Here is a 14,435-nt window from a genome sequence, read left to right as displayed (position 1 = left end):
CCCTCCCAGAAAGGGGGTTAAGTGTCCAGTGACCAACCAAGATGCCCTCTAGACATCTGGAACATGGAGCTGCTCTTCTCTCCCCTGGGACTGGCCCAAGCTGCTCGAAATTCCTCTCTATCGGAGCCAGGAACAAGGCCAGCCCCAGCCGGAGCAACAAGCATGGCTAGCACTGGCAGTGAACCAGCCCTGTGCTGGAAGGCCACGGACACTGGTCACAGAGATAGATGCTGGACAGACAGATTAAATGATGTGCCGAAGAGCTCACAGCTGGTAAGCTGGGGAACCAGGAGGTACTCAAAGTCAAATGTGGGAAGCCAGTTGCCTTTACAGATTCCCAAAGCAGCAAGCTCATGGGCAGGCCAGGCTCCCAAGGCCCCTGTACCAGTTTATAACTGTAGAGGTCAGCTGGAGACCAGAGGCTACAGAAAGGAGAGGAAACGCTCCCTAAAATGGCCAGGCTACACTGGATCCTTCCTGAAATAAAGAGGCAGTGTCCCAGATTTGTTCCCAGAGGTGGGCAGTATAATTTACCATCCCAATTTTTGGGGTGGGGGGAGGGTAGTGTTTTCCAGAGTGCTCATGAAGGATCAACTACAATCACATGTAGGAGTTCAGGAAAAGAGCTGAAGAGGGCATCGTGCCCCTTTGCCAGCCATCAGAGGGAGGCTGTGTCTAATGGCGTCGTCCAATGCTGGGAAACAGGCCGTAAGGATAGCAGGAGCAGAAGGAACAGCTCCCAGCCCCAGCCTGAGAGGATGACCCGCCCTCAGCAGTGCTGGATGCCCTGTGCTCAGATTCCCCTTCAGGAAATTACGGATTTGGTTTTTTAGGAATTGGCAGTCAATTTGTACCAAAGAACAGACATACATAGTATTTTCCTCCTCGGGAGGATGGCAAGGTCCATCTATCATCATCACGCTGGTGAGCAAGCCTTGGGCTGATCAGTCAGTCTCTTCAGAATCTGGCCAGTGGGGATCAGTTACCCAGGGCCCAGTCCCACTGAGTGGGAAACAGCCTTCCAGAAGCAGTCCAGAATCCCATCTAGAGCCAAGCAGAGAACTGGGAGAGGCAGCTGCCTGGTCTTATGCTGCCAGATCTCACTTAGCTGGGCCCAAGTTACACTGCATAGGGAGCAGTCTTGAAAGGACATGGGAACAAGAAACCACAACCATGGAAATCTTGTAAAGGTTCAAATCCAGTTGCTTACTTTGGGGTTTTGAATGGGGGTAAAGGGTGGGGTGGGAATTTTTCTTAAACATGTCATTTTTGGTTTTGTTTACAATAAAGAAAGGGTTCTTGAAGAGAGGAAAGGGAAAAAGAAAAGCCTACGTTATTAATCAAAGGAAATTTCTTCACAACCACAAAGAGGAATTTTGCTGGAAGAAATGGCTAAAAACCTGAACAGAGAAAGGAAGACGCGTCAGACAGAAAATGGCCAGGAGGGAGCTCAAATAGTCCCACTTTATACCTAAAGGAACTAAAAGAAGAAGAACAAAGCCCAAAGTGAGTAGAAGGAAGAAAATCATGAAGATCAGAACAGAAATAAATGACAGAGACTGAAAAACAAAAATCAATGAAACTCAAAAAACTGGTTCTTTGAAAAGTTTAACAAAATTTATATACCCTTAGCCAGACTCTTCAAGGAAAAAAGAGAAAGGACCCAAATAAAATCAGAAACAAAAGTCATAAATGATTCCACAGAAAGAGAAAGGATTGTAAGAGAACACCCGGGAAAATTATACACCAACAAATTGGCCAACCTAGAAGAAATGGATAAATTCCTAGAAATATACAGCCTTCCAAAACTGAATCAGGAAAAAAATAGAAAACCTGAACAGATTGCTAGTAACAAAATTGAATCAATAATCAGAAAACGACCAAAAAATAAAAATCCAGGACCAGATGGATTCACAGGAGAATTCTACTGAACATTTTAAGAAGAGCAAGTATCTACTTTCCTTAAACTATTCCAAAAAAGTAGAAAAGGAATGAAAGCTTCTAAATATATTCTTATTCTATGAGGCCAGCATTACCCTGATGCCAAAACCAGCCAAAGACACAACAAGGAAAGAACTACAGGCCATTATCCCTGATGAGCATAGATGCAAAAATCCTTAACAAAATATGAGCAAATCACATTCAACCATACACGGAAAAGATCATCTTTCACAATCAAGTGAAATTTATTCTAGAGATCCAAGGATGGCTCAATATTTGCAAATCAATCGACACAATATACCACATCAACAAAATGAAGGATAAAAATCATACAATCATTTCAATAGGTGCAGAAAAAGTATTTGACAAAATTCAACAACTGTTCACAATACTCTCAGAGTGGGTTCAGAGGGAACATACGTCAAGGTAATAAATGCCATACATGAAGAATGCATAGCCAACACGCTACTCAATAGTGAAAAACTGAGACTTTTTCTTCTACAATCAGGAACACCACAAAGATGTCTACTCTTGCCACTTTTATTCGACATAGTACCAGAAGTCCTAGCCATCGCAATCAGACAAGAAAAAGAAATGAGGCATCCATATTGGTAAGCAAGAAAAATTATAGAGGACACAAAATAATACATAACCAGGGACCTCGGTAGGAAGCGGGGAGGGGCATGGATGCTCTGTGCTGGGGACTCCTCCTCTGACTATTCCCTAGAGCTAGGTCCTAGGCCCTCTTCTCTCTTGATTCTACACACTTTTCTTGGACAAAACTCACCCTCCCCATGGAGATGGGTGCCATTTAAATGCTGATGATTCCCAAATCTGGAACTCTAAATGTCTCTAAGCTCCAGATCTTGAATATAGGGCCTAGTGTTCAATAATTACCCACTGAATAAGCTGATAATTCTACGTGGATGTCCCATGGGCACCTCAAACTGAACTCATCTTCTCCAGCCTGTTTCCATATTGCTGGATGGCCCCCATGGCATCATGCCTGTATGACCTCAACAGTCTTGTAATCAATCTTGGCCTCACCCAAGTCCACCAAAATGACTCTTCAGAATGTAAATCAGACTCCATCTGCCCCTACTTAAATTCATTTGATGGACCTCACCACTGTAGGAACAAAGCCCAAATCTGACTTCTCTAGACCTTGTTTCTCCAGCTCCTGTCACCCACTTATGTTCCTGTCACATAATGATGTTCACCAGTGCCAATCAAGAGCAAAACTCCTATGACTCTGCCTGGAAAGCCCCATTCCTATTATTCCCCCTGGAAAACTCCTACTCATCCTTCAAAACCCAGATCAATGGCCAGCTCCTTAGAAGCCTTCTTGTTTGCCTAGGTAGGTCCTCACTAACAGGACTTGTACCAAGAGGGAAGCTTCTAGAGGGAAGGAGCTTCTAAAGGAAAGGAGCCAAGTTTTCCTCTCCGTACACTCTCACTAGATCACTGCTTGCAGTCCTGATGAAATATTTGAGAGGTGGTGGAAGGAATGAAGTTTCTCCTTAAACTACAGGAATAAGCAGAGGAGGTGAGATGGTAAGAGGTCTAACTCGGCTTAGCCATTCTTCTGTATGATCTCATACAAATCACATTTTTGTCCAAAGAGGAGATTAGACTTAGGCCAACAGGATCTAGGACTCATTTGGGGGGCTCCTAAGAACCCTCTTTTGTTGCTGCTTTTCTCCTCAAACAAGCAGCAAGGGAGTATGAATCAGCACCCCCTGAAAGGTAATATAAATCTTGCTTTTAAAAATTCTCAAATCACTTGGATTAGCACTAAAACATTCCCACCTTGGATCGAACCAAAAATTTATCAAACTCTTCACGAGATGATAAGGAAGGAAACACATGTAAAAGCAAAGCAGGAATGTATGTATTCAACATTTACAAAGTGACAGTCACAACCAAGGCACCACAAAGAGCTGAAAAGGAATTCAATCATTCTTAATATCTCCTTGAAATAAATGACAACCTGCTAAGACAGACGAATCCAACATGTTTCTGAAGCATGTACCTGAGCAAACTCCCACCTTCTGGGAAAGGAAGACAAACATCAGAGCCAGGCTGCCAATCTAGCCAATGCATGGACCAGGGCTGGAGGCAGGGACAGCTTCCCCAGGAACTGGCACAGAGCCCTGGACAGAGCGGGTCTGCATGTTTGACTAGAGAACGAAGTCTTCTCAAAAACATAAGGCAAGCCATAGCCCATGCAGATGAACTATGAGCCACTGTCTCTCTATGTGCAATGCAGTTTCTGGAACTTTCTGAAAATCTTAGAAATGATGAATTTCACAGAGAAGCAATGCCTTAAAGTTCTATACACCCTGCCTGGATCACATCTCTAACTCTGGAAGCAACCTGTGGTCACATGGTATTTTTTTTTAACCCCCCCCCCCACCAGACTCATGGATTTCTTTCATCCCTTCTCCCAGCACACCCCCTGTGCCCCCCTGGTTTGTGGGCAGCCTCAGAAGATGCCTGGCCTCCATCCCTTCCCTCCCAATATAAACATGCCACTCTCACATCAAGGGGTAGAATCTGTTTCCCCTTATCTTGCATCCGGCTTAGCCTTGTGACCTGCTTTGACCACGGTGACCAGTCTAGCCTCTAAAACATTCTAGTAGCTTCCATGTTCTCTCAGGGACCACCACACCTGTGAGGAAGCCCTAGTGGAACACACAGAGAAGTCACCTGAGGGAGCTCCGAGGCTCCGGACACGCAAGGCTTCCTAGAGCGTTCCAGGACAGCATTCTGCTGGATGCCGAAGGCTGAGTGCCACAGTCAAGACAGTGACCCCAGTCGGTGCCTCGGAAACAGAAAAACTGCCCTGCTGAGCACAGCCGACCCAGGGACTCATGAGACAGTAGGCTCTCGTGTTGAGACTATCACAGAAAGGGTAAGTGAAAGACACAGTCCGTGAGCACATACGTGTGCGGGAAGGCCACTGAGAAAAGGGCCACCCCGCACTGAATTTCCTAGAGAACCAAAATATTCAAACAAGCCTTTACCCAATTCTGACCCAAAAATGTTTTCAGAGAGCAATACCGCGCCCCATCTTACACGAGATGTAATTCAGCGTTTTCCGGATGAGCGAGTCAGCCTGGCACACATCAGTTAGACACGGTCCCAGAGAACAGCAAAGGCTCCAGCAGCCACAGAAGTGAGCAGGCTCTTGGCTGCAACCCCCATTGGCCCCCCAGACCACAGGGCTCTTGACCCACGGCGCCATGCCTGCCCCCAGAAACACCTCCTCCTCCACATAGCTCCTTGGAAGGATTGTGAGTTAAGGAACCAAGAATCCTATCCCGACTGGAACAGGGCTGAGGATAGCTAATCCAAGGGGTTCTTTTAGGACTGCATTAGACAAGGAACGCTGTAATCCCACCGACCTGAGTTTGAATCCTGCTCCGCCACCAGCTAGCTATATGGCCTTGGACAAGTCACGTCACTCGTCGTGCATTTTGGTTTCCCTGTCTGTAAAATGAAAATGATATCCACCTCCTGCTGGGAGCTCCTCGACAGAAACCCAGGTGGAGCTCAGTAAATGAGGGCACCTGTGTATACTCCACGTCCATAGGCCTGGCCCTGAACGTGGGCGTGAGCCCTGAGCACACACATCCAAGTGTCGGTCTGGATGACACCCACGGACGCCTACCCCCAAGAGTGCATATCAAGAAAGGACAGGGGAGGGAGGTTGGCGGGGAAGGTCCGAATATTTATGCAGGCTTGGAGCACCCTAGTGGGATTTACTGACCAAGAAACTGCAGGATGAGCGTCACCTTGGAGTCCCGGCAAGTCCATCTCAAGGGGCTTTCAGGCAGGCTGTGAGGCAGACCAAGCCTGGGTGTGCGTGTATGTGTACACGCATATGGATGGACGTACAACATGTACCTGCCCACAAGGCGGGCCTGGCGGGGGGCAAAGGGAGACCGCAGCACGGACACTGGTGTCTAATCTAGCCTGCTGCTACCCAGCTACCCATCAGCGGCCCAGCCCCGGGCTCTGGTTTCCTCTCCAGGGAAGCCCACTAAGGATAAAGCACAGATTTAAAATAAACACGAGGGATTGGACACTCACGGCTAAAGCTCTGAGAGGCAATGCAGCCAGCAAAAGGCAGGGCCCACCGCACGCGCAGGACAAGGACATACTGGAAAAGCTGTTTCCACATAGAGAAGGACCCAAAGAGGCCACAGAGAAATGCAACCCAGGACAGGACTGAGGGGGTGACGTGCTGCAAAGGTGTTTATGTGTTCGTTAATTGACTGTTCTTCCACAGTTGGATTTCTATACCTCCCCGTCCCCTTCGAGGCCTTTCCTTATTATTCAGACGCCTAAAACCTGCCCACCTGCACACTCTGAGCGGTGGGGGCAGTGGATGGCCGTTTCTGTCCCGCTCTGGGATGGTGGCAGAGCTGATCCGGGGTTGGCCTTGCTGCCGGCCCCCCCACATTTCCTGCACCCATCTCTTACCTTGATGCCTCTGGTGGTTCAGGCCACATTGAGAGAAAGAGGCCTTCAGGGAAGCCCCGGGATCCATCCTGCCCACCCCCTGCACCCACTTTCTCACTCCCCAGTGACCCTCCCCAGTTACCCGGCCCCTCCATCCCTCAACCTCCCTGGGCGTCGGTTTCCTCATCAGTCAAATGGAGCTGGTAACAATCCAGGATTGAATGGGAGGATGTGCATAGAACCCTAAACTCCAGCCTGCCAATGAAGGCATCTGGAAGCATCAGCCCTTCCACAACACCCCTACTGTAGCTGCCTCCAGCCCCTTGGAGCCGAACGTTCCTTCACAGGGTGAAGGGTGAACGGTCTAGGTCATGGTATGGGTGGCGGGAATTACACATCCACGGCCCTGTCATGTTCTAATTTGTAAGGAAAGGTCTTAACAGGCTATTAATTCCAAGAGGAAATTTTGCTTCCAAATAGCCTTTCTGCTATGAAATAAAGCAACAAGTGATTTTGTAAATGTTGTTCCTTGTCCCCTAACCTGTCACAGACTCTTTGCTCTAACACCCCCATCAGACGCTAAGTGCATCTGAGTGCATCAAGGTCTCAGGAATGGTCGCTGGTCTCAGGAGTGCCCCCCCATCACCGTGGCTGTATTTTCTGCCCTTCCCCCTCCCGATCTTCACCCACTGGCTGCTGCCTGGTCCTGCCCTTGACCCCCTCCTGCTCCAACACATCACGTGGGGTCGTGCAGGGCAGCAGAAGGCAAGTTGTGCCATAAGAGACCTAGTGGTGCCAGGACTGAGGCCAGGAAAGGGATGTAGGGAAACCCTGCCAGCCACAGCTCAGGATCCCCTCCACCCCAGTGCCTGACTGTGATTATCAGATTCCTGTTAGTCGCAGACCCTGCAGGTTAAGGCCCATCCCTCTTGCCCAGTAATATTACTTCACAAATAAAGTCCCAGCAACACCCCATCCTATACCCCACCCGACAGCCAGATTTCACCTGCTCTTCCTATCGGAACCCCAACCTGCTTGCCTCCCATGAGAAGAGCCAGGGGCCGGCTGCATGACTTGCCTGGGACATGTGGGCTACTGTGAGGACCCCCCCCCATCCCTCTGTCGATCCCCAGCCCCCATGAGAGCAGAGCATGGGTTTGAGAGATTAAAGGGTGCAGAGAAGGCAGAAGCAACAGAAGCATTCTCAAAGCCCCAAAATCCAGGGTCTGCTTCTAACCATGAAACTTAGTTCACACTCCCCCGCCCCACAGGCCCAGAAGGGAATTCCTGGCCAGAACCAACAGGTGATGGGCAAAGAAAAAGAAGACAGGAGGCTGCAGGTAAGAGACAGAAAAGCAAGGAGGGGCGGGAGGTCTGGAGTGCGTGCCTGGTGTCCCTCTGGCTGGGCATCCAGCTCCCCCAGCCTCACATCCCTGCCCCGCAGCCCCTGGGCCAACCTACCCTTGATGGTTCTCCCATCCCAGGAGGTAAGCTGGGCCCACCAGGGCCGCCGACAGGTGAGTGTCGCTTCACTCCACAGCTGGAGGACAGCTGGATGCAGTGTCCTCACAACACACACACACACCTGGGCTGTTTCCACCCCATCCAGAAATACTGAAGGCGGCGATTCTGTGACTTAAGGAAAACTTGGGCGAGTGAGCCTGGGAACCCAGGCACCTTTTAAAAAGTCACAGGAGTTCCAAACAAGTGACTCAAACTTCTGGAACACAGCCCACTGAAAGCCGGGGCCTCCTGCATTCTATCTCAGGCTCCCAAATGGACCTCGACAGCCACCTCCTCCTTCCCCACCATCCCCCAAAGCCACAAGGAGGGCCCTGCCTCCACGTCAAGGCCATGCTCTCCTGGGATGCTAACGTGGTTATCTTCTATTTACTTATTTCTTTTCCTGTTTCTTAATCTTTTCGGGTTTTTGTCTCCTCTTAATAGTGCCCAAAGGACACCAGCAATCCTGGGTTTAGTATCTGAGATTCCAAGGGATGGAATTTTTGCTTTGCTTCCTTAACGGACAGTGAAGCACGTGGGAGACTCATGGTTCAGGGGCTCCAGCAGAGAGAAAACTGCCCGCAAGGACGGTTCTGCAGCTAGGAACGGTTCAGAGTCAGATCACAGACCCCAGATGCTGCCATGTCCACCTGCCTGTCTGCCCCAGTCTGTGCTTCCTACTGATTCCAAGAAGAAGGGAACCCCAGACAGCTCCCAGCAGGGCCCTTGACGGGCAGAAGCACAGGCTGAAGTCGACCGACCCAGAAGTTGAGACAGCGACGGCAGACCCAGGTCGTCACTTTATGTGAACGGGGTGTTCGGAGAAAAACAAAGGACCTGTTGCTGTACCCACAGGGTTCAGATGCTGCCCCAGCCCAAGGCTAGGCTTCTGCAGAACGAGAGCACAGAGCTTCCCGAGTGAGCACACTGTGTGAGCCAGAATGGAGGAACAGGAAGAATTTGGGTCCAAGAACCCGGAAAAAGTCAAAACTGCAAACTTGTGCTTTCCCTGTAACCGAGGGGGAGGCGATGGGACAAGCCCCACAGGGTTCTTGCGTCAACGCCCACAGTCCCACGGGGCCCCTGGAGACTCAGCCCTCAAGTCCAAAAGACCAGGATGATGGCTTTGGCCGAGATGCAGCCAGCATCACAATAAAGTAGGAAGATCACTGAAACTGGAAGTGAGAAATGGACGCTCCGGGCACGTGACTACTGTACCGACCGATGGGCCTTAGGCAGGTCACTTCCCATCTCGTGCATAAAGGAGGTAGCAGGATGATGGAATTTATTAAGCTCCCCCCCCAGACTCCTCCCAATGGGTTACCAGATAAACACGGAGGCTGAGAATGGCATCTCCCAGTCTCTATAGCCCCGCAGCACCTCCAGGCTCTTGGGTCCTGGGCAGAGCACGGGGCTCTTAATTAAGCTGAGGCCAAAATTCCACCCCTTCCAGCAAAACACGTCCTCAAAGAACTAGCAGACCTTTCACTGCCGTGGCCAGCACGACTGTCCCTGTTTGTGTCCCCACACCACACCTCACGTCATCTAAGTAATCCCCACACCCTGAGCTCCCTGCGGCACAAGCAGGATCTAGGGCCATCACACCTTCAGGTCTCCTAGTGTGTCTTCACCCACATTCCCTCTGATCTTGGAAATGAGCACTAGGACAGACAGCCCCCACTTGACAGAGAATCACGGCATCTGCACGAGTTAGACAACTGCTGAAGCTAGCCCGTGACAGGCTGGAGATCAGAAGCCAAGGGAGCTCCTTTCCCCACAAGAGGTCTTTCTGGAGGGATCAAGGGCAGGGACTGGCTGGGACATGGCTGATAACTACCGCCCCAGGACCAGGCCTCATAGGCCTTCCTGCCACCCACTTGGGCAGGACACCAGTGACACAGTGGCCCCGAGGCCCAATGTCCGGACATCCTCCACTCCCTCAGGCCCAGCACAGAAAGCTCTAGCGCCAAGCCCAGGGGCTGAGGGAGAGACGGTCTTCCTGCACAAGCAGCTGAGATCCCCAGAAGCACGTACCCACCCCAACGCATGTTGACTCGAAGGCCAAGAAAACAGTGCCATCCCACCCCGGAAACTGTGGCCACCCTGGATGAGAGCTGGTGGGAAGGGAAGCCCCAGGGCGGGACCCGAGGCAGGACTCACCTCCCTCAGCAAGTGCGTGCCCTTCAGGCCATCCTGCTGCTGCTGGGCCACGGTGACCCCCAAGACGAGTGTGTGCACGACACAGGAGACCACGGAGATGATGACGATGGGGCTGAGGCTGAGCGGCAGCGTGATGAAGAAGGAGAATACGAAGAAGGCCTGCCAGCCCACGGTGTCGCTGGCCGCATGGGCTCCGGAAAAGTTCAGGCCCAGGTAGGAGAAAATCTGCGAGGTGATCAGCAGCCACAGCACGTAGGGCACCACTTTCCGGGTGACCCGGTCCGGAAGCAGCCCCTTTTTGCAGAGCACGAAGAGGAGGAGGTCCAACAGCAGTCCCATGGCGGCCACGAGGAGGGGAGCCAGCTTGTCGCTGGAGAAGACCACGGCGCACATCACCACCACGTAGCAGTCAAAGAGGGCCGCGAACACCACCAGCACCAGCAGGGTCTCGTGGCGCTGCCGTTTGAAGTAGGTCTGATACAAGTTCTCCAAGGACTCGGGCACGAAGGTCAGCCGCATGAACCGAGGCAGGCAGAGGCATGATCCCGAGTTCCGGACCGAGATTTCGTGGGTCCGGCCCACCCCGCGGTCAGGGTCAGAGGGCAGGCTGACCGAGTACTCCGCGGAGTACTCGGCCGAGTACTCCGGCTCGGAGAAGCCCTGGTTCCTCGGCATCCTGGCTGCGGGCTGCTTCTACTGGACCAGGAGAAAGGGACCGGGAACGGCGGGAGGGCTCCGGACTGGGCCACCTACCAGGGCTCTCCGAGAGCTGGGGAAAACAGAGGGCCAGCCACCTCCCGCAGCAACGCACCGCAGACCTCCAGGGCACAGGTAGCGCGGGTCATCTGGAACTTAGAAGGACAAGGCTAAGTAGAAACACCTCTGCTTTCCTGCCTGGGGTTCCGCACGACCCACCCTACCCCTCCTGAGAGGATCGCTGCGCACGACGCTCCAGGACCAGGGCCTTCTCCAGCCACCCCCACACTCAGGCCACCGCCCCGCCACGGCCAGACACACACACACACACACACACACACACACACACACACTCACTCACTCCTGTCCTCGTGGAACAGCTTCTTGACCCCGGCTGGCCAAAGCCAAAAGGCCTGGCCACCTCTCCACCCCTCACACTCCGGGTCCGTCTCTGTGTCATCTCTGCTCCCTCAGTCTCTCACTTCCTCACCTAAAACGCCGCCAGGCCCAAGCCTTAGAAGCGGGAGATAAAACGTGCCCGAGAGCAGCTGGAACCATCCTCGGGATTCCCGAATCTTCCTTCTGTTTACTTCCTTTTCCCACCCGACCCCTGGAGGCCCCGAGCTCTCCACCTCGGGGCACTACCTGCCCTCCGGAAGGCTGGCCTGCCCCTGCGTTTACCTGTGCGGGAACTCGGGAGCCGCGTGCTTCGGCCGGTCCCTGCGCGGGCTGCGGGGCTGGGTCACGCGTGTGGCGGGCGGGGACAGGAGGGCTCAGGGCGCCCGGGGACCGCGCCGCCCCGCCAGCGCCCGGGTCCCCGGTCCCCGGCCGGAGCGCGAGCACCCCCCAACCCCCGCCGTCAGGCCCGGGATCCGGCAGGGAGAGGCGCGGGGCCGCCCCTCAGCATCCGCGGGCGCCCGGCGGCAGGAGGAAGGAGGCGGCGGGGGCTGGGAAACCGGGGGGCGCCCGCCCCTGGGGCTGCGGCTCGCGGCGCGGTCGGACCCCTCCCTCTCGCCCCCGCGCTGGCGGCGGTGGCGGCGGCGCGGCTAGGGGCGCGCCCGGGGCCCTCCCGGGCGGGAGCGCGGGCCGAGGCCGGGGCAGCCCGCCAGCATCCTCCGGGCCGCCCGCGCGCCGAGCCGAGCCAGCCGAGTCCGGGCGCGGCGCGCTGCACTGTGAGTCCCCGCGCGGCGCCGGCGGCTCCCGGGCCACGCGCGCTCCAGGCCCCGGGAGGCGGGCGGCGCCCCTCCCTCCCCGCAGTCGCCGCCCTCTCGGCGAGCGCGTCCGGGAGTTGGTGGGTGGGGGGGAGCGCCCCGCTCCAGCCGCGCGGCGGGCGGGGGAAAGGAGGGGAAGGGCGCGGAGGAGAGCGGGGGCGAGGGGCCGAGGCGCCGGTGGCCCGGCGCTCTGACCCGGGGCGGCGAGCAGGCGGCGGCCGCTCGGTGGAGGCGCCGCGGTGGGCGGTGGGCAGGAAGGATGGACGACCCGACACCTAGCTCCGCGGCAGGCCGGGTCTCTGGAGAAGGGAGCCCGGGCCGTGTCCTCCCGCCTCCCGCAGGTGAGGCGCGCTCGCGGCACCCCCGCCGCCGCCTCCTTCGCCGCGGTTTCCTTCTGGGCCTGGAGATGAGAGGCCGGGGTTGAGGTTTGGGGACGCCTGCCCCGCCGGGCGCGCCGGGCCTAAGTGTCCCCGCCCACCCTGGCAGCCCCAGCCTTCTGCAGAGGGGCCCGCAGCCGAGGAAGAGGGGAGGAGTGGCCCGCTGGGCACCTGGCACGTGGAATGCCAGAGACCTGGCTTCAGAAAGATCTCCCGTGCACATTCCACCTGGGATGGGTTTGAATTTACGAACTCCCTATAAAAACCCAAATGCTCCTGTGAATGGTTAAGCCTATTAATCTCTTACACCTTAGTATAAATTCCTTTCCTTGGCAGGGCGCCTGGATGGCTCAGTGGGTTAAGCCTCTGCCTTCAGCTGTGGTCATGATCTCAGGGTCTGGGATCGGGCTCTCTGTTCATCGGGGAGCCTGCTTCCCTCTCTCTCTGCTTGCCTGTCTGCCTGCTTGTGATCTCTCTGTGTGTGTCAAATAAATAAAATCTAAAAAAAAAAAAAAAAAAAAAAATTCCTTTCCTTGGCTTTGCTAGAACCTTGCCAAGCGCCACTACAGGCCACAGGCTTTAAGAATTAAGGGAAAGGGGAACAAAGCATGGGGGACGGGGGGGGGGGGGGGGGGGGGGAGGGTTGCTGAGGACAGCCAGCAGCATCAGGGAGAGCAGAAGACACGGATCAGAAAGGAGAGAAAACTCAGCCATCCAGGTCCTGGAAAGAGTGATCCCTTTCCAGAGCCTCAATTAACTCAGCCCTCAGGAAGAAGATTCATCAGGGAATGGATCCTATCACAGCTGTTTCTCTCCGTCCCTCACGCTAATTCTGAAATGCAGCCAACATCAGTCCAAACTTGTCAGGGCTCTGATTACCAAGGTTGGGGGGCGTCAGCTCAAACTAAGGAGAAACATAATTTGAATAAAACAACTTTTCCCATTGTTTTCATTTGTTTGGAGTCCCAGTGTTTTTTATTTTGAATTGTTGCGTGCAGTTAAAGGAGGCATGATTTTTATGTTTAACAAAGAGACAGGTGTTAATAAAAGAGGATGACGTTTAGGCCTCGATTGGGGGATGGAACGATAGGGCGATGGGCATTAAGGAGGGCATTTGATGTAATGGGCACTGGGTGTTGTATGAAACTGATGACTCATTACACTCTACCCCTGAAACTAATAATACACTATATGTTAACTAAATTGAATTTAAATTTAAAAAATACTGTTTGGGTCTGCGTTGGCACAAAGGACACCCCCCCCCTTCCTGGTACATGTGACTACCCTTGGAGTTCTCCTGTGCGGCTCCCTACTTGGCAAGACCATGCCCAGCTCCTTGGCCGTGTGTGTTCCTTGCTGGGTTTTTGCCCTTGTGCCCCAGCCTCAGCTCCAAACTCCCCTAGGGAAGGGAGAGGATTCCACACAGTTATCTCTGATTTAAAAAAAAAAAAAAAAAAACCAGTCTCCTGATGCTCCTGCCCTATGGCTCTCCTATTATACTGCTCCAACTCCCTGACCGTCCCTACTCTTCCTCTCTTTGTTGTGGGCACCTCTTCAGCAGCTGAGCCAGGCATCAGGGAAGGCCAGAGATGCCCCCCACCCCCAGCCCCTGCCCTCAGGATGCCCCTGGCTCTGAGCACCAGATCCCCCAACAAGACAGACCCTGGGCGTGGGCGGCAATCAGAGGCGACCTGACACTGGGTCTTTTGGGACTTGTCCTGAAAGGGGCACCCTCAGAGGCCTGGAGCCTCCTGACAAAGACTGACAACCCCCCTACCACCACTTGGCATTCTGGGTAATGGGTGCAGCCCTTCCCTGTGAATATGGGAAGCTCCGTGGACCTCCCTAAGAGCCAGAGGCAACTGAGTGAATATTCCAGAGCAAGCAAGCTGCTTGAGGTGCTGTGCACAGAGACTGGGGAAAACACAATATTGGGAGACAGGCCGACAGGCCTGAGAGCCTTCCTTGTCTGTCTTGCTCTTGGCAACGTCTCCGGCACCTGGAGCCAAACAGTCATGGAATGAATGATTTCCCTAAGAAGAAACGACACTTTATAAGGGCACCTCCTGCTGATGAGGAA

The 14,435-nt window shown here is 53.8% G+C and overlaps 1 protein-coding gene across 2 annotated transcripts in view; it reads right to left on the bottom strand.

Annotated features, from left to right (window-relative positions):
* Positions 1-12,445, bottom strand: part of ADCY3 (adenylate cyclase 3) — a 79,033-nt gene extending 66,588 nt beyond the window's left edge. The window contains exons 1-2 of one of the 2 annotated variants that reach the window (XM_032353154.1): positions 11,449-12,445; positions 10,072-10,922 (exon numbers count right to left, since the gene is read on the bottom strand). In XM_032353154.1, the coding sequence (XP_032209045.1) occupies positions 10,072-10,746 (675 nt within the window). In that variant the 5' untranslated portion in view covers positions 10,747-10,922; positions 11,449-12,445. Of the gene's footprint in view, positions 1-7,869; positions 8,103-10,071; positions 10,923-11,448 lie in introns of those variants that run through there. The other variant, XM_032353155.1, reaches the window with a different exon arrangement.
* Positions 12,446-14,435: the final 1,990 nt, after the last annotated feature.

Source organism: Mustela erminea, chromosome 7, assembly GCF_009829155.1.
Source record: "Mustela erminea isolate mMusErm1 chromosome 7, mMusErm1.Pri, whole genome shotgun sequence".
NCBI classification, from domain to species: Eukaryota; Metazoa; Chordata; class Mammalia; order Carnivora; family Mustelidae; genus Mustela; species Mustela erminea.
This window is presented reverse-complemented; position numbering and strand designations above follow the sequence as displayed.